The sequence below is a fragment of the Colius striatus genome, chromosome 16 (genome assembly GCF_028858725.1).
Source record: "Colius striatus isolate bColStr4 chromosome 16, bColStr4.1.hap1, whole genome shotgun sequence".
Classification (NCBI taxonomy): domain Eukaryota; kingdom Metazoa; phylum Chordata; class Aves; order Coliiformes; family Coliidae; genus Colius; species Colius striatus.
Genome location: NC_084774.1, coordinates 8,373,116 through 8,392,100, shown reverse-complemented (window position 1 = coordinate 8,392,100; position 18,985 = coordinate 8,373,116). Strand labels below are relative to the sequence as shown.

General features: G+C 56.5%; 1 protein-coding gene across 1 annotated transcript; it reads left to right on the top strand.

Annotated features, from left to right (window-relative positions):
- Nucleotides 1-635: 635 nt before the first annotated feature.
- On the top strand, nt 636-17,741 carry ASXL1 (ASXL transcriptional regulator 1). Its single transcript, XM_062009390.1, has 12 exons — nt 636-758; nt 5,338-5,420; nt 8,043-8,151; nt 9,217-9,337; nt 9,412-9,509; nt 9,808-9,901; nt 10,182-10,334; nt 10,750-10,913; nt 11,006-11,102; nt 11,550-11,655; nt 12,037-12,652; nt 13,399-17,741. Exons 1-12 carry the CDS (start codon nt 699-701, stop codon nt 16,099-16,101), a joined length of 4,404 nt encoding a protein of 1,467 aa, XP_061865374.1. The 5' UTR covers nt 636-698; the 3' UTR covers nt 16,102-17,741.
- The last annotated feature ends 1,244 nt before the right edge of the window (nt 17,742-18,985 follow it).

Here is an 18,985-nt window from a genome sequence, read left to right as displayed (position 1 = left end):
GCCGAGGGAAGGGCCGTGGCCGGCGATAACGGACGCGCCAAGAGCCCGGCGGCAACCGGCGGCGGCTTGAGCCCGGCTCCGCGGGGAGAGGCGGCCTCGGGGCAGCGCGGGAGCCGGGGAGCGGCGGGGCCGGTGCCTCCATCCCCGCGGCCGGCGCATCCATCCCCGCGGCCGCCCCCCGGCCCGGGCGGTGCCCCCTCTCCCGCCGCCATCAGGCGAGGGCGAAGGCAGCGGCCGCTCCCGGCGAGCCGCGCGACGCGCGCAGTGCCCGCCGGGAGCCGTAGTCCGGCGGGAGAGGCGGGGCCGCGGCGGCGGCGGCGGCGGGAACTACAACTCCCGGCAGCCATTGCGGTTTGTTTTCCTTCAAACGAGGCCCAGGACCCGCCGGCGCGCACCGGGCCCCGCCTCTCCGGTCGCAGCGCGCGGGCCTCGCCGTGTCCCGCCGCGGCCACCGTCGCCGAGCCCCGCCTCCTCCCCCCCGTTCCCGGCCCTTTGACCCCGTTGTTATGTCGGGCCCGAGCCGCCGCCGCCGCCTCCCGTAGCGCCCGGAGCCGCCCCCGCCTCGCGCCCCGCTCGGCCCGCCCCGCGCCCGCCGCCCGCCCGCCCGCCCGCGCGCGCCCCGCCCCACCGCCGCCGCCGCCGCCCGCGCGCGCATAACGGTCCGCGCCCGCCGCGCCGCCGCCCCGCGCGGGAGGAGGATGAAGGAGATGAAGCAGCGGAGGAAGAAGGAGCGCACGTGGGCCGAGGCCGCCCGCCTGGTGAGGCGGGGGAAGGGCCGCCGCCGCCGCCCCGCCGCGGAGGGCCTGGGGCGGGCCCCGGGGAGGGGGGTGCGGGGGCTCCACCGGGCCCCGCCGGGCCTTGCCCGCCCGGGGGCTGCGCTCGCCGCCGGCTCCGGCCGCTCCTCGCCTTACCGGAGTGGGGAGGACGCGGGCGCCGCGCCCCAGCGGGGCAAAGCCGGGGCCCGGCTGTTCCCGGCGGCGGGAGTGGTGTCAGTGGTGCCGCCCCGGTCCCGCGGCGGGCGGCCTCGTCCCCGGCTGTTTTCCTTCCCCAGCCGGCCGAGAGGGAGGGGAGCTCCCGGGAGTGCGCTGGGGCGGGGGTGGGGACGGTGCGACCGCAGCTCCCGGCCCGCCGAGGAAGCTTTGGGACGAGCTGCCCCCCGCCCGGGGGTCCCCGGGGCCGCCGCCGCCTCCTGCCGGGCCGCGGGGCCGGGCTGTGGCGGGGCTCGGCGAGGCAGCGGTTCGGTACTTGCCGCCGCGGTTGTTGCGCGCGGCCCGGGCAGGGCTGTGGCCGCTCTTGGGGAGGGAACGGTTCATTTTCTCCTTTTCAGATGACTTAAGGCAGCGCGGGAGGAACTGGGGCCGGGGGGAGGCCTGGCCCGGGCTCTGGGCACAACCGCTGTCAAAACTTTCTGGTTTAATGCCCGAGGCTGCAGGAACCTGATGCCTCCGGTTCCCTCCGTGCCCCAGCAGCCCCAGAGAGCGGGCAGGGGGTGCAGGGGGGGCTTCAGCCGCCTGTGCCAACACCCCGGGGTCGGCACGGCGCTGGGTGTTACTGTGACCCTTTGCGGTTTAGGGGGTGTAGCTGCGGGTATTTCTGAGTCTTTTTGTCTTTGAGGCTCAAACTTGCAGATGTGCTCCCACGGGCTTTGTGCCTGTCTGTGGGGAGGCTGCAGTGCTTCCACCATGGCAGTGGGAGAAGGGGAATTTCCCTCCGTGTGAAAGCTGTAACTGTCTTGAACCCACACTCATAGTCTAGGGAATGCAAAGGGAAAGATGACTGGGGTATGTTTCAGGTAGTGAGCGTGAGCTAGTTGGGAGTTTCATTCAAGGGGTGAGTTTGGAGGTGTTTAGGCTGGTACTCGGTTCAGGGCCTCTGTGGCCATAGCTGCAGCTGGTGAGAAGGAGCCCATCACTCCTGGTGACACAGTGACCCAGGTCTGTGCAGGTACAGGAATGCCAGAACACAAGGTGAGGGATGTTCCATCTGCCTGTGGCCGGTGTGAGGGCATCTCTGCTCTCTCCATAGTCCTCTGGGTGGCCCTGGGCTGGTGAGGATAAGGGAGAACTGCGTGTGGAGATCTGCAGGGATGGGTGTGCAGGGCCTCAGGGTGTTTTGTTTCTTTGCTTTTTCTCCTGTGTGTGTTTATTTTGTTCTTGCCTGGCCAGGTTGTGCGCTGGAGCACGTAAATATTCAGAAGAAACTGTGTGTGAATCCAACTGAGACTCGTGTCTGGTGTCAGGGATGTTCAGGATGGGTCTTGGTGCTCCCTCTGAGTAAGATTGGTTTGGCTATCAGAGTGTTTTCTTACTGCTTGCCAGGAGGAAACCTAATCAGACAGGCATCTGTCTTCCAGCAACTTGCATAATCTTTTGTGTGTGTGAATTGTAATATTTCAGACTTTGCCTGGAAAACTGGAGAATTCCCTGAGCCAGGCCCTGGAGAATTCCCTGCAGGAGTCTGGGGGTCTGTCACCTCATCCTGCGTTTCTCCCCGAGCTGAGGGCATCACTGCAGGGGGCAAGGATGCTCCCCTGGCAGGTGCCATGGGGGCAGAGGCCATGGCAGATGACCTTATAGTCACCTCATGCTCCTGAGCTCCAACAAGTAGAAAAGATCCATCTTTCTGAGCTGCCCAAAGCAGAGTGTGGGGCTGTGCTTCTGAGGCAGCCCCCTAACACCCCTCCTCATGCCCACCTGCTGCGAAAGGGATCTTCCAACACAGCTCCTCTCCCCTGCCTCGTGGCCAGAACCTCAGGCACAGTGGGAGCACAACGAGCCTGAGACTCAACAGCATCTTGGAGCCATTGATGAACCAGGAATAGAACCATCTCACACTAGATTATGCACTTAGAGAGACCTGTAGCAGCGCTTCCAGCTCGTGGGACTGATTGTAAATGCACTAAAAATAGCTGCTTTATTTCACACCAGTCTTACACATGCTCCCTGTCAAAATGCCTTTACTTTGCCATTCTGACACTCACCATTGTGGGGTTTTCTCCTCTCCACGTTTCTGAGAATCACAGGCAAAAGTGCTTTCAGAGCAGCTGCTCTCCTGGAGCCAAATGCTACACACGCTCCACAGAACGAGCCTTGAAAGGGCCATTTGAACAGCCAGAGCTGTGGGACTGTCCAGCAGGTGCTGGCAGAACCAGATGGCTGGTGAATGGGGTGCAGGAGGGATGGGAACATCCCTACTTAGGGATGTAGAAACCTGTGAGTGTTGCTGTTATCAACAGTGGAGGGGGAAAGGTCTGTTTTGGGGCGAGGAGTAGCTGAGGTGGAGTCACTGACAGAGGGTCGATGTGGTGACAATGGGGTTGGGTTGGCGAGGGCTGGAGGGCCCATGCTGGGGCTCCCCCAGCCCTGCCGTTGAGCAGCCCGTGTGGCTGCTGGTGGGAGATTGTTCCCCTGAGCACAGACTCTTTGCTCTTTATGTAAACGCTCGTTCGTGCTCTGCTTTGGGCTGTGTGTTTTGCTCCCTGTGTCTGTTGCTCCAGGGAGGTTTCTGTGAGCTGTGAGTGTCCTCATTTTGCAGAGGAGGCTTGTTGCATGCTGTGGCTCTGGCCCTAGGCTTCAGGGCTGTGTTTCCCCTCCTCAGCCCTCTGCTCCCTGCGGGTCACACTTCATGGAGGCAGCATAACCTGGGCAAGGGTTTGGATTAGTGGAAGCAAAAAGTGTGATGGAGCTGTGTTGACTCAGAATTGAAATTGCTGACTCTCTCTGGGTATGGTTCACCACTTTGATCTTCTCTGTAAACTCTTTGCCTTTTGGCTGTGTTTTCTCTCAGGTTATGTAGAGCTCCTTTCCCTCCCCTGCAGCCCAACGCCGCTGGCTTTTTGATCTTCCAGTGTCTGAAAAAGACACGTTGGGTGGATATTGCTCTCAGGAATTCCTTTTATCACAAAGCATAGTTGCAGTGCAGAACCACACTGACATGGGTTGGATCTTTCTGCACTCGTGGAGGCTGGACAAGGTGTGGAGATGCAATGGTGCCCTGCACCATGTTGCGTTTGTGAGTGTCCTGTTGGGAGGCAACCTGCAGGCTCTGTGCCTGGCCACGGTGCTGCAGTGACTCACTTCTGGATGTCACTGATAGAAATGGGGCATTGGGGTTCCTCTGCTGAGTCCTCACACAGTCAGACCGAAAGCCGTCGGCGTGCTGCTGCGTCCTGCAGAGCCCCGTGACGAATGCAGCCAGGCCTGTGCATCGCTGTGGCCAGTGCTTTAGGGGAATTTAGACCACAGCTATGATCAGAAGTTCCCCAGTGAAAACCCATTGCTGCCTTTCTGGCTGTTCCAGGCCACGTCCTGTGCCTGTGTCACATCTCTTTGCCCAGCCAGGCCTGGAGGTCAGTGAGTTGGGGTGTCCTTGTGGTCAGGGAGCCGTGCTGTCTGCTTCCATGTGTGGAATCTGCTCCCAAAGAGACCTGGTGGGTTCCATCTACTGCAGCTGATTCGGGTTGGTTGTTTCCTGTTGGTGTGGGTAATCATCCACAGACATGACCAATCCTCTCTTTGAATCCTTCAGTTTTTGCTGTTTAGACATTTTGGAGCAGTAAGTTGCACAGCCTTTAGGACAATATCAGTACCATCCCCCTTAGGTGTGCCCATGAGTCAGTGACAATCTGTTCCTCATACCATATGTGAAAGGAGTAGTTATTGTATTGCCTCTTTAATACCTGATTGTACTCCTTTTCTTTCAAAGGCAAGCAGTCCAAATCTTTACAGTGTCTCAGCCATTATTTTTCCCCCACACACCTTTTACTCTCCTTTGTCCTTCTCTGAATTCTGTCCTTCCCTGACAAGAAGTCTGACTCTTACCCATGGTACCCTCCTTGAACTGGAGCGAAGATGAGTGCAGTGACCCAAGGAAGGTATGCTATCGAGTGATCTGCTTATACAGTAACACTGGTAGGGCCAGAAAAAGGCTGGATGCCTTACTGACAGATAGGAAGGTGTGTGGCAGGGGGAAGGTTTTACATCGTTAGAGGTCACTAACATCTGAACACTTGAAGGTTGTGTGTGGCAGCAGCTCAGGTGAATGTACACTGGGGTCACTGGTAAAGCTTCCACTGGTTTCGTGCTGTGGGGCTGAGGCCAAATTCTGCTGCTTTTTCTCTCCTTCGTGTTTGTATTTCAGTTCATTAGGGACCAGATGAAGCCTTTTGTGGTGCTTACCAGCATCTAATCTTGAGGCAGCCTGAAACTTGTAGTGTGTCTTTTGCAGATGAATGAAGTTTTAAGAGGCAAATCGTTGGAGCTGAGCTGCAACTTGTGGAGTGGTCTGAGAAAGCAGAAGCAAATTCTGTGCTGACATGTGGCCTTTCTCTCTTTGCAGGTGCTGGAAAATTATTCTGATGCTCCTATGACCCCAAAACAGATTCTGCAGGTCATAGAGGCTGAAGGACTAAAGGAAATGAGGTTAGTATTGATGACTTTGCCTAAAACATAGCGCAGAGCATGGGGAGGCTGCCTGTGAAGGTTTGTGTTGCTTCCTGCAGCTCTGCCTCAGCTCCAGCCCACTTTTTCTTCTTCCCTTTTTCCTCTTTCCAACATGGTTATTTCTTATGACAGTGCAGACATTTATATACAGGTTTGGGGTTTTGTTTGGAGGGTTTTTTTCATCTTTGACAATAACTGAAAGCTGTTGTTGGGTTTTTTGGTAACATCCATCGACTGTAAATCACCTACTGCAGATCAGACTCCTACACTGCTGTACTTGCTGTTTCTCTCATAAGTAGCTCCCAGTCCCTTCTGTATTATGACTCTAGTTTCAGATCAGTTTAAGCTTTGTGTCCTCTGATGCTTCTAGAGCAGAGAGTCTGTTTAGGAGGCTGAAAACAGCCATCTTTACTTTATACCTGGATTTTCGAGCACCGTGGCAGCGCAACTCACACTGTTGTGGCTCTTGCCATTGGACAGAGGAGATGCCTGTCTCAATGTGGGCTTCATATGGAAAAGAACTTCATATGGAGCCTCAGAAGCGACAGGAGTGGGAGACTGTTCTCCCTGGTTAAGTTCCTGTGAACTTCCACCTGATCCTGTGACAGTGGTAGAAGAGAAATACGGTGCCTTGCAGATCAAAGACAGCAGGTAACTCTGGTAGTCCAGTTAGTGCTGTGTGGCAGAGAAAGAGTCTGACTACCAGAGACAGCAAAAGCAGTCTCTCTTGGCTGCTGCCCATTGATTGGCTTCTGGACAGTCAGGATGTGTGGCCTGTTTCTAGTCTTACTTTCCCCTCACCTTCATTCTGGGGACTTTTTCCACTGTGGTGTTTGCCTTTCCTCAACCTGTACCCTGAACCCAGCTACAGGAGGTAAACTGGTTTCCCCAGGATCTAATAACTCAGAACGTTAGCTTGTGTCTGCTCCCTGTTGGTGTCTGAAATCAGGGAACTGCTGGGATGGTTTGAATAGTGAGAGTGATGCCTCCAGAGATGTGGTGAGTGGGAGCTGCCATTGTTTGGAGAGGGGTGATGTCAGGTTGATCCTTGCCCAGGAGGTCTTTACTGGATTGGATATGGGCAGTGGTTTCACAGCTCTGAGTAGGGTTCAGAGAGGCTTTTGATGAGGACTTCCATACAGCTTTGTTTTAATCAGTACTCTATGTCAGTCCTGTTACCTCAGCAGACAGCTGAGGATCTCTGGGTGTAGACTGGCCTCTGCTAAGGGCAATAGCAGCTCTGTCTCCACACACATAAGTTACCTTGGTGCTCTCCCAGTTTTGACAAGTGACCTGCCCCAGCAGGTAACTAAAGAGCAGACTGTGGAGCCTGTGCCCAGTTAAATCCCACAGAGCTCAGTCCTTCCTTTGAAGGTCAGTAGTTTTCCCTCAGGATATCTGCTTTTCCTTCCCCGGTCATTAGTGCTCTGCTTTAAGAAAAGCCTGTTTTCTCGGGAGGAGGATTGTTCAGAGAAGAAAGGCCGTGATCCTGCCTGGCTACCCACGCTGCAGACTCAGCTGCAACTTGTATAGAACCTCTTCCTGAAACTCTGTTTCCTGAAGGAAATGGCTTAGTGGCTGGAGATGTTTTTCCCTTTGAGTCAGTGCTGAGGCAGTGCTCAGAGATACTGGGGCCCAGCACCATGGCTGGATCCTGCCTGCTAGCACAGATTTAATTGCTTGGGGTTCTTTTTTCTCAGTTCAGGGAAAACTCTTTCTTCTGCTCTTCTCAGGAAGTGTGCTCAGGGTGGCTGTTCAGCACCAAAGGGAAAACACTGTCAAACAGGACAGGAGGCTGGAAATGTTTCTCACAACACCTAAAAGTGACACAGGGGTAATTCTGTCTGTTGCCAGGGCTTGTGCAGAAATGTCCAAAACCCAAACACACCTTCATGATGGAAACAGACACTACCCAAAGTTCTCATCTGAGAACGATTGTTTCCTTGGAAGTATTTTGTCTCAGCCCAGTTTTCAGTTTCACTTTTAACAAGAATGAAACTGATACTGCTTTAATGTATCTTCCAGGTAACTTTCTGCCTCTGTGACTTAATGGAAAGCATGAGGTTACGTGGCACAGAGGTTCCAGCAGTGTGAGTGTAGGATGGTTGCTTAAACCAGGCAATTACGTAGGACTTGAGAAATGAGTGGCCCAGAGCCTTTCTGTGTAACTGTGCCAGTGTGGTTGGTGTGTGACGTGCTGGGGAAGCCATTCCAGAAGCAGTCTCTGTGCAGTTGCTGCTGGGTTTGTTTACATCTGAATAAACTGGGAGGGCTGGTGAAATTAATCCAACCGTGGAAGTGTCAAGCAAAGAAAGGGAGGAAACGGGAAATGAAAGTCAGAAATGTCTAAAAATGGCTGAGAGGGACTTGAAGAGTTGGCATAACACTCCCTGCTCTCTGGTGGTTGCTTTACTGTGATGAGCTTGGGCTGATTGCACTGGTCAAGAGGGTGAATACAGTCACACTGGGACCGAAGTGCCCACCCCATAGGGCTCAGGAGTGACACCTCTGTTCCCCTCAGCTCGATGCTGCCCATTTAAACAGATCCTTCACACTGTGTTCTCGTTAAAAGCTGCTGTTCTGTGCCATTCTCTGTTCCAGTGGCACGTCTCCCCTGGCCTGCCTCAATGCCATGCTCCATTCCAACTCCAGGGGAGGAGATGGGCTGTTTTACAAACTGCCTGGACGCATCAGCCTGTTCACACTCAAGGTGAGTGCAGGGTCCCTGCCCTCAGCTGAGGGCTGAGGTGTGAGTCCTGCTGTGGCTGGGCCTGGCTGGGTGTTAAACTGTCCCTGAGCACTGTGTGAGCTGAAGGTGCAGCATGTGGGATCATCATGTGACAGTGTCTGGAATCTATCACTACATTAGAGCTTGTGCCTTTCAGCTCTTTCAACCATATATGATACTTTCCTTTTAAAATACCCTGTTACTTGAATTGCACAGGCAAGATAAATCCTCTTACTCCAATGCTTGGTGTCCAGCTCAGGTGGCTGCTCTCTTTCTGCCAGGCACGAGGGAACACAGCCAACCAGTGAGTTAAATTGGGCTGAGAGCTCCTAGCTGCAACTGAAATCTTGACAGGAACATGTATATTCATTCTTCTATTGTTTGCTTTGTGTTCCACCACACTCTGTGTATGCTCAGCACCAGTGTTTCCTCAGATCTTGAGGTCTCTCTGCAGCACTTTGTAGTTTGGGTTGATTGTCCCAGTCATCTCTAATGTTGAAAATGCTTCTGGTCTGAGGCTTTTCTTTTGCATTGTTTTGTGATTCCCTGATAAGTGTCAGCTTGGTAGAAAACAGGTATCTCAGCTCTTCCATTTGCATCCGTTCCCCTGCTGCCAGGGAGTTGTGTTGAACTGCTGAAAACAGATGGAATGGAAATGGCTTTGACTAGAGAAGCAGTAAATACATCTCTTAAGCTGACTCTCTTAGTAGCTGGCTACTCTGATGCTGCCTGTTCTGTCACAGTGAGAATGAGAGATTTCTCTTTATTAGAAGCTGCCAGCTTGCAGAAAAGTGTGACAGATTCTTGACCTCACTTTGCACATGTCTGAGTTACTCATCTGAGAGATGTTCCAATAGTTGAGGTGACTTCTGTTCCCCTGTGAGCCCAAAGATGCTTCAAAATACTTTCCTGTATCAAGGAGTAAAATAGGGAAGATTAAAAAATAGCTTAAAAACCTCTCTGCAGCCAGCTGTATGTGTCCTGGGTTGAGGGTGTGGTGGCTGGGAGGGAGGGCTGTACCCACCCCAGCTGTGTTTGCCCCTGTAGAAGGATGCCCTGCAGTGGTCTCGGAACCTATCTGTGCCAGAAGGGGAGGAGCTGGAGGATACAGCAGACGCAGAAAGCTGCGGGTCCAATGAAGCAAGCACTGTGAGTGGTGATAACGATGGTAAGTGTCTCAGGACATTCAGCTGCACCTGCAGGACCTACTGCTGTGTCTCACTGAGTGCCCACCTCTTACAGTGTCCCTCGATGAAACCTCTTCTAATGCCTCGTGTTCCACTGAGTCTCAGAGCAAGGGACACGCTGCTACCAGGGAGAGCTACAGATCCGCCTCCCAGGTAGGAAAACGTGGGGCTGGAGGGAAGCAGGAACTTAAGGGGAGCTTCCATCAGTGTGTGGCAGCTGGGGAGTGTGACAGGGGCTGGGTGTGCACAGAGGTCTCAGTTATGGGGCTGTCTCCTGAGCTGAGGAACTGCACTATGGCGAGGTAACTTGGACTTGTCCACTCTTCCTAAATGTAACAACAGCTGGAGGTTTCCCCACGAGCCAGGTACTTCTTTAACTGGGAAATGTGCAGCTTAGAAGATTATTTTACCCCTCCATAAAACTTTGTTGTTGTTTCTTTCTGGACTGCAGACAACCAAACAAAAGAAAAAGACTGGTGTGATGCTGCCACGTGTTGTGTTAACACCACTGAAAGTCAACGGGGCACACATGGAGTCTGCCTCTGGTGAGCGTGGCTTTGGCTGGGGTGGGTTTCTGATGGCTGCATGCACAGCTTACCATCAGTGGACCCTGGTTATCTGTGAGTTTGCCTGAGGGTTTCTGTGGCTGTGAATGTGACCATGCAGAGCTGTGTGTGTGTTCAGCTCCACCAAAGCAGTTGGTTACTGGGCAATACCCTGTAAAGTGTGTCTGTTACTAGCAGGCGGTTCTCGTGTGTCAGAGCACTCTCCCACTTGGGCTTCTGCTGTTCTTTGTGTATTTTGATGGAATTGTTTTGGTTTTAGGCTTCACAGGAAGGCATGCTGATGGGGAGAGCAGCAGCACATCCAGCAGCAGCAGCAGCTCTTTGGCCCTGTGCAAAGCCTCCTTGCGCAGCAGAACAGAGATCAACAGGGACCCTCCGCAGCTGCTGAGGGGCATCCGCAAGCCCACGGCTGGTACGTGCTTCTGGGTGCAGTCACAACAGCTGAGCATGAGCACAGGCACTGCTGGGGTCCTTGTGTGCCTGAGGAAAGAGCACCAAGGTTCTCTGCCTCCAGAAGGCACCTGGTGGTCCTGAGGCTCACGAGCCGGTTGTTTAAAGCAGTTGGTGGGAAGTTTGCCTGCTCTGAAGAGCAGCACAGAGAATTGAACCCGAGTGTGGCAGAAGTGTGACCTCATTGCAGGATCCCAGCTGTGTGTGCGTTCATTACTGTGCCTGAGACTCTGAGACTCTTCCCTGCTGGCACACTACAGACCTTCCCCATCTTGTACTCCTTTTGCTGTCGCAGTTTGACATGAGTTTCATGCCTGGAATGCTGAGACACTTTCATACAGCAATGTTTCCTTTATTTGCCTGTCCTTAAACCACAGGGCAAATGAAACGAAACAGGGGGGAGGATATTGACTTTGAGACACCGGGTTCCATCCTTGTCAACACCAACCTGCGAGCTCTGATCAACTCCAGGACCTTCAACGCGCTCCCCTCGCACTTCCAGCAGCAGCTGCTTTACCTCCTGCCAGAGGTGGACAGACAGGTACGAGGGTGCAGCATGGGGGGGTTTCCCCTCCCCTGCTGGCAGAACAGCTGGACAAATGGTGTGTGTCTGTCCTGGGTTGCTCCCGCCAGGTCGGGGCCGACGGGCTGCTGCGGCTCAGCGGCAGCGCCCTGAACAACGAGTTCTTCACGCATGCGGCGCAGAGCTGGCGGGAGCGGCTGGCGGATGGTGAGTGTCTGAGGAGCAGGTCCCCGCCACACAGCGCTGTGGGGGTACTCTTTTGCTGTTAATGAATGGGAATCCAGCCCAGCTTTGCAGTGTATCTCTGGGTATGTTGTCCCCAACTCTTCTTTCTTCTTTCAAATCAAAGATGTATTTCCCTTTGGTGCCACGGGACCTTGAGAACAAAGTGCTGGGGTGTGAAGTTCTGCCAGGCTTCTCTTTCCTTCAGTGGCAACCTGTGTCTGGTAACACAGGAATTTTTGCAGGCTTACTTGAGGCTGTGACACTGTTGTTGTCCTTAAGGAGTTGCAGGTGGCACATGGGTCTGTGGTGGGGTGGAGAGCAGGACACCACCAGAAGGGCTGTCCCTCGTGTACTTGGCTTCTGTGCTGTTAAGCTCTTGCAGAGTCAGTTTTGTTTGGAGTTGCATTTCGGTCTCTTGCTGCCACATAGGTGAGTTCACCCACGAGATGCAAGTTCGAATTCGGCAGGAGATGGAAAAGGAGAAGAGAGTGGAGCAATGGAAAGAGAAGTTCTTCGAGGACTACTACGGGCAAAAGTGAGAACCGTTGCCTCATTGTCCTGTTTGGTGGGTGCTCAGGCAGGTTCCAGAGCGTGTTTCTGCCTGGAGATACCTGAGGGGATGCAGCATAAACTCCTGAAAAGCAGAGGCTTGGGGAAGTCCTGAGTGGAAGGGGCTGGGCCGTGCCAGGGCTGTGTAGCCCATCTCTCTCTTTTGCAGGATGAGTTAATATGACTCGTTTTCCATCACAACTCCTTTAGTTTTCCCCATCCCCATGTAGAGATGGTGTCATTGCAGAGTGCCTCGGTGGGGTTTTGATGAGTCTGTTCCTGTACACAGGACAAGCCATCATGGAGGACGAGTCCTTCCCTTAGTGTGGGCTTCAGCTTTTAACTGGTTCTTGTGTTTGCCTCATAGGTTGGGCCTGACCCAAGAAGAATCCCAGGAGCAGAATTCGGTGCAGGAGGATGCTGAGAACAGGACAGGACTGTCTGTGAAGGGAGAGGGGAGGCTGCCCCGCGGCCCTGCCACACGGCAGAGGGACGGGCACTTCAAGAAGCGGTCGCGGGCCGAGCTGCGCTGCAGGGCCCGCAGGAGCCTCTACAAGCGGCGTGACCCTGAGCCCGGCGAGGCTCCCTCGGAGGCCCCTTCCCTGGCTGCAGCCTCCTCTCTTCCCAAAGAGACAAAGCCCGAGACAGACCCCCAGCAGGATGATGCGACGAGTCCTTCGGCCGCGGGGCTGAAGCCAGAGGCTTCGGAACTGCACCTTCCTGCAGAGGCTTCCAACTCCCACGGGGCGTCGGAGGATCTGCCCCTGGCAGCTGCAAACAGAATTCCCAGCGTGCCCCAGGAGAACTCTGCTGGGGAGGCCAAGGAGCAGAAGAGGAAATGCTTTGAGGAGGCTGCCTCTGCCTCCTTCCCCGAAAAGAAGCCCCGGCTTGAAGATCGTCAGTCCTTTCGTAACACAATTGAAAGTGTTCACCCAGAAAAGCCACAGCCTACTAAAGAGGAGCCAAAAGTCCCACCCATCCGGGTAGGAAAGAGTCACAGCTGCTGGGTTTCTCGGGGCTGTCTGCTCAGAGGCATCCAAACCGTGCTCACAAGTGTTGTGATGTAAAGAGGGGCGGTGAAAGGGTTCCCTTGGTAGAGTAGCCGTGGGTAGCACAGCTTCACCGTCAGCCTGGGGCAGCAAAGAGGGGAAAAGCATTGCAGGGTCTTTGCACAGGAGCACAGGGAAACTTTGCCTTGCTCTGGCAGTTTGCATTTCTGTGGAGACAGAGGGCACTGCTCAGACCAGCTGACTTGTTGGAGAGAGACACCTCTGAGTTGTGTTCTTCACCCCATGCAGCTTCTCAGTTCTGCTCCTTTTGGGCAGAACCTCAGTATTCCTTCAGGCTTTTCCCCTTTTGACTGGAGGTGTCGATGTTGTGAGCCTCAGGGGCAGCCATCCTGGCCCAAAGGACACCATTTGGGTTTCTGGAGGTCTGGATGGAAATTGCTTCCTTGGTAATTAATTGTGTGTGGGCTCTGGTGGGAGGAGGTGAATGGGGACTGAGCTGTTGTGGCAGCATGTGGGGGGGGCTGTGGGCAAGGAGGGCAGGGACAGGGGGCTGGGAGCAGTTTGCTGCTGCTCTGCCCACAGCAGCTTCCTCCTGGGTGTTTCGAGCTCTGGTTGAATTCTCGCGGTGAGAGCTGTGACGGGGAGCTGCTCAGAAAACGCCTCTCAGCGTCTGCAAGCAGCCAGGGCTCCGAGCTAACGGCTTCTCCCTCTCTTTCCAGATTCAACTTTCACGTATTAAACCACCCTGGGTGGTTAAAGGTCAGCCCACTTACCAGATCTGCCCCCGGATCGTCCCCAGCACGGAGCCCCGCGGCCGCGCCGGCGCCAGGACTCTCGCCGACATTAAGGCCCGTGCTCTGCAGGCCCGAGCCCAGCGCGAGGCCGCCATCGGAGGCGGCGGCGGCCCCGGCGGGGGGAGAAGCCCCGAGGCAGGAGGGGCTGGAGGGGACCCCCCCGGCCCAGCAGAGCGCAGGAGTTCCAGGAGAGCTCACGGAAAGCGTCCGGCAGATCCACAACGAGCACAACTACTGTCGCCTCTCCGCCTGAACTCGGAGGCGGCTGCTCCGGGGGGCGAGGCCAGGCCCTCCCTCTGCTCCAGACCAAACCCCCTGTGTCCTGGGCCTGGGGAGCTGGGCTGTGCTGCCTCGGGGGAGGCTCAGCCCCGAGATGCTTCACCCAGAAGGTGCTTCTGGGAGGCTTCGACTAGGTCACCCTCGGACAGTGCAGCTCCCGAGGGGCAGGAGGAGGGCCCCGAGCAGCCCCACCGTGACCCAAGGACCGAAGCCCCACCTTGTGTGGCGTCCCAGGAGAGGCACAGCCCCAGCCCGAAGCGGGGGCTGCCTCTGCTGAACGGTCTGTCACGGCCCTGGGCGCTGGGAGACGCGTCGGGGCCCAGAGATGCTCCTGCTCCCGCCAGGCAGCTGGAACCTCACCCCCATCCAAAGGAACAGTCCTCCAGTTGTGCTCTGCCAGAGCTGGCATCAGCTGGTAAAGAGTGCCATGAGCCAGAAATGGCGCCCAGGGCTGGATTTAAAGGCTCTGAAACGATTGTGGAAAAAGGCATCACCGACAGCAGTAGCTCCAGAGCAGCAGCTGCTGGAGGGGAGAAGCTGGGGCCTGGGCCAGGCCCCTCTACTCATCTGCCCGTGGAGAAAGAGGGAGATGGGAAACCCTGCAGCGAGGAACAGGGCCCAGAGCCGCTGGGGAAGCTCTCTCTCCACGATGGCTTTATTCATCAGAATAGGAGAGACGGTGCTGAAAAACCTGTGCAGCTGAGGGAGAAATGCCCCAGAGCACTGCAGCCGCTGAGGGAGACTCCAGAGCTCAAGACAAAGAGAGATGATGAAGCACAGAGTGTGCACAGTGGCACCACAGACACCGCTTCAGACTTCGAAGCTGACGTAGCCGAGGAGGGCACAGAGCTGGGTCCGTGTGGCAGGAGCGAGACGGCTGGGGAAGTCTCTTCCTGTGCCAGCAGCAGCGAGAGGGTCAGAGCAGAACCATCCGTGGGAGCTGAGGGCCTGGGCCACGTTGTGGACTCTACTGGTGCCAGGACAGACCCCATCTCCCCATCGTCGGGGTGGGGGCCGTGCCCAGCGCCGCCCCGGGGCACCCAGCGCCCCACGGCTCCTGCTCAGCCCGTGGCCTCTGTGGAAACCAACAACCCTCTGGTGCTGCAGCTGCTGAAGGGGAACCTGCCCCTGGAAGAAGCTCTCCCAGTGTCTCACAGCGAGGTGAAGCTGGACGTGGCACAGCCGCTGCTGGATGAGCAGCCAGGAAGCCTCTCCCTGCACACGGACAGAGGCAGCGAGGGCTGCTTGGGCAGGGAATCTGCAGGTGGAGGGACACAGACGAGCGCCCTGGGCAGGAGCAAGGACTTGCAGGCACTGAGACCTTCTGTGGAGCCCCAGGAGCAGCGTGGGACAGGGGCAGCACCGCCCAGAGCGGGAGCAGCGCAGGACCAACCCGCCCCAGATAAACATTCCAAAGTTGGCGCGACCTTCAGCCACCGAGAGCGACGGGCAGACGTGGCAAGTGCCTGGCAGGAGCCTGAGGACACGGGCCCTGGGGAGAGAACGTTGTCTGCTCCTGGCCTCGAGGAGCAGAAGGAGTTGTGGCAGGCGCAGCGGCTTCCGCAGCTCGACGCCCTGGCGAGTCCGGAGAAGCCGAACGGCTGCGGGGAGCCCCGGTTCTTACCCCCGGCTGCAGCTCCTGGCGCAGCCCAGGCCGCAGGGGCCGCGCTCGGCAACAGCTACGTGGGAGCTCAAGGCAAGAAACTCTTTGGCTCTGGCTTTGCTGGCAAGCCCAGTGTGAGGCCGCATCACGGCAGCACCACGTGCCCCGGGACACAGGCTCCTGCGCCCAAGAGCCGCGCGGCAGCAGCAGCGGCCGTGGGGGAGCCGCCGGCAGCGAGGAGGAGTGAGAAGGGGCTGGTGAGCGGCAGCCTGGGCAAGAGCGACGCAGAGAACCGGCAGCACTCGGCACCGGAGCCGGGGGAGCGTTGGCAGAGCCTCCCCCTGGTCATGGACCTGCCCTTCTTCAAGCTGGCCAGGGAGCCGGGGCGAGGACACGGTCACCCTCTGGAGCCTTCGTCCATCCCCTCGCAGCTCAACATCAAGCAGGCGTTTTATGGGAAGCTCTCGAAGCTGCAGCTGGGTTCCACCGGCTTTACCTGCTCGTCCCCCGCGGCCCTGCAGGGGCTGGGGGGCAGCGTGGTGCCCCTGGCCCACCCCGGGGCCCTGGCTGCCGCCCGCAGCGCTGCCCTGTCCGTGCAGATGTTCTCCGGCGGCGGCCAGGAGCTGGCGTTCCAGTGCTCCTGCAGCCTTAAAGCCATGATCATGTGTAAAGGCTGCGGGGCCTTCTGTCACGACGACTGTATAGGACCCTCTAAGCTCTGTGTATTGTGCCTTGTGGTGAGATAATAAATTATGGCCATGGGACAAATTGTATCTTCAGTGTGTGTACTTTGATAAGGACTGATCCCAGAACCTGTCCCCACTGTCCGCTCCTGCTCGTCGTAGAAACGCTGTTACACGTGGTCTGGGTGAGGAAAGGACCGAGCCGAGGGAAGCCGCTGCAGCCTGGGTGGGCTGAGCCCCACAGGAGCCTCCCTTCTGCGTCCTGCTCTCCTGGAGACCCCTAGCCCGTGCTGCCCGAGGGGAACCTGCCAGGCCCTCGGTGGAGGAAACCTTCACATCCAAAGGAACTGCTGGAACAGGGTGTTTTCTCTCTCGGGGCTGCGTTAGCTGAGGCCCTACAGTCTTCCACTCTCCCCTTCCGCCGTCTCCGTTGTTCCTGGATCGTGTGGGAAGTGCCACTGGCCAGCGAGTGAGAGCAAAGAGCTGCTGTGCCCCGAGGGCTGGAGCGTGCCTGGGCTGCTGCAGCAGGACACGGTGCCCCCTGGAGCCTCACCCAGCCGCCTGTACCCTGGCTGGAGCCACCTCGGAGGGTGCAGGAAGGAGAGAGGAGCAGCGTCCAGTGCCCAGCTCCTGCCCTGTGCCAGGCTGTGTGTGCCCAGGGCTGCCCCCGGCCTGGCTCCTGCAGCAGCTGCTGCCCGTGGGACCCAGGGGGCTGCGCCAAGGACCGTAACACGAGGGCTCTGGCCAGGAGCAGGTGTCCCTGAGCAGCTCTGGGACCACCATTCACATCTAAACAGTGCTTTTTCTTTTCTGTTTGTTTTTTATTAATCTGTTTTCATTCTTGGATGTATAAAGTGAATTCTTTGCCTCCTGTAAGTATCCTCTATGCATCTGTTGATCATGTATTTATATGTTGTACACAGTACTGGCCACCTCTGTAAATGGATGTAATGTACATAGACCAGAAAAAGGTTCTTTTTCTTTCTTCCTTTGGCTTTTCAGGCTCTCCAGCAGTGTTGCATTACAGTGGTGTTAGTTATGAACCTGCAGCAGCAGTCAGAGCCTCTGTATTCCAGGAGGCTCAGCCCATGCAGGTGCCTGGGTGCTGACAGCCTGCCCCTGCCCCAGGGCATTTGCCAGGTCTCTGCCCTGCTCTGTGCTGATGGGTGCTGGCAGTGAAATCCCAAAGCTGCAGGGGAGGAGGTGACCAATGCCAGGAACAAACCCTCCTCCTCTTCAGAGCAGGTGCTGATGAGAAGTCGTGGCTATGCTGAGGGGAGAGGAGGCTGCTGGACTCCAGCAGCAGCAGCCACAATCATAGGAGGGTGTTGTTATTTTTTCTTGTCCCTTTTCTTGCTCTGTCCTACCTCCCTTGACCATGCACTTTTGGTTTTAACCGTGCAAGTCCCTCTTTGACGTGCAAGCCTGAGGGATGCAGCAGGTTCCGTCTCTGGGGTGGTTTATCCTCCAGGCCTCTGGCAGCCTCGTGGTGTGGGAAGGAGCGAGGCCCCGGCTGCAGGGCTGCAGGGCAGTGCAGGGACCTGCTTACCAAAGAGAGGGAGCGGAGCTGGGGCTGGCTCTGCCTCCTCGGGGGCCACTGCAGGGTGCAGATTGCAGCAGTGTGGGCTGCAGAGCCCTCGGGGTGGGGGGGCTGCTCGTGTATGTCCCTTGTGGTATTGGAAAAATAAACACTCTAAAACCCACATGTGTGGTTGCAATCCTCTTTTTGTCTGAAATCATCCTCTGTGCTCTCTAAGCCAATGTTGCTTTTCCTTCCCTCCTAACTGGGAGCCTTCCAGAGCTCTGCTGTGGGGATTCAAGAGGGGGCTGTGTTGCTGCCTGGGCTTCAGCAGATGGTTTTGATGCAGTCACAGGGTGGAGGCAGCACCTGCAGACACCACAGGGTTCAGGGGTCCCAGGAGGCAGCAGTGGGACCGGGGTGCTGTGGGAGCCAAGCCCCTGGGCACCCTCCAGCTGCCTTTGTGTCTCAGTCCTTGGACAAATGGACTTCAGAAGGTTCTAAAGAGCCCAAAACCCTGAGAGCAGTTCTTGAAGCTGGCCGCAAAGGTCAGGTATTGATCTGTCCTGGGGAGCTGCATGGTCAGACGGTGTCTGCAGGCACAGGGAGGGGTCAAGATGCCCAGATGATGTAAATACACTAAAGTAATGCAGAAACCAAGTGGGGTTGTTGCTCAGGTGAGCTGTGAAACCCCTGAGTGACTGACAGGGAGTGTCCCACGTCACTGGCACAGCACACGGGGCTGTCGGGATCGGTTCCATCCCACACGGCAGCTCCGAGGGCTCAGGAGCCAGATCCTGTTCCTGCCAGGAGTTCCCACAAGGCAAAGGTAACTCTTTTCTCTCTGCTATTTAATAAACAAGAGATTTTTTCTCTCTCCCAGACTCTGGCTCTGGCTCTGTGGCTCTGCAATGTCCTGGCTCCGTGGCTGTGGAGGGGACGTCCCGGATCTCCCCGGGATGCTGCGGAAGCGTTTGCAAAGGAAGCAGCAGCTGGGCTGCAGAGGGCTGGGGCTGAGCCCTGCTGCTCCCCAACCGTCCCCCCGGGGCTGTGACCCCTCTGACCCATCTCCTGCATCCTCCTGGCCGGCACCAGCCGCTGATGCTCATCAGGAGTTTGTCTACACGGCGCTTTGAGAGAAACGTTCCATGGATGCAAAGGTTTATTATACTTAGTGAATAGAGCTGATGAAGAAAAGAACCCAGTCTTTTCCATGAGGGACAGGGAGAGTGTTCCACAAACTTCAATGAAAACTCCATTTTTCTTTGTTTTCCACAAAAAAAACCCCCCACCCAAGACACTTCACAAATTCAACCTTGTCAACATATAAGTTAAGCAGGAACTTTGTGACTCCCCAGAGCTGCTCTGGGCAGAACCCACGCCCGGGAAAGCACAATTTGGGCAGCAGCAGGGACAGGTGGAGGTTGG

Coding starts and splice junctions, on each gene's coding strand:
- ASXL1 (XM_062009390.1), top strand. CDS start 699: ATGAAGGAGATGAAGCAGCGGAGGAAGAAGGAGCGCACGTGGGCCGAG. Junction 9,338..9,411: donor TGTGAGTGGTGATAACGATG/GTAAGTGTCTCA, acceptor CACCTCTTACAG/TGTCCCTCGATGAAACCTCT. Junction 12,653..13,398: donor CAAAAGTCCCACCCATCCGG/GTAGGAAAGAGT, acceptor CTCTCTTTCCAG/ATTCAACTTTCACGTATTAA.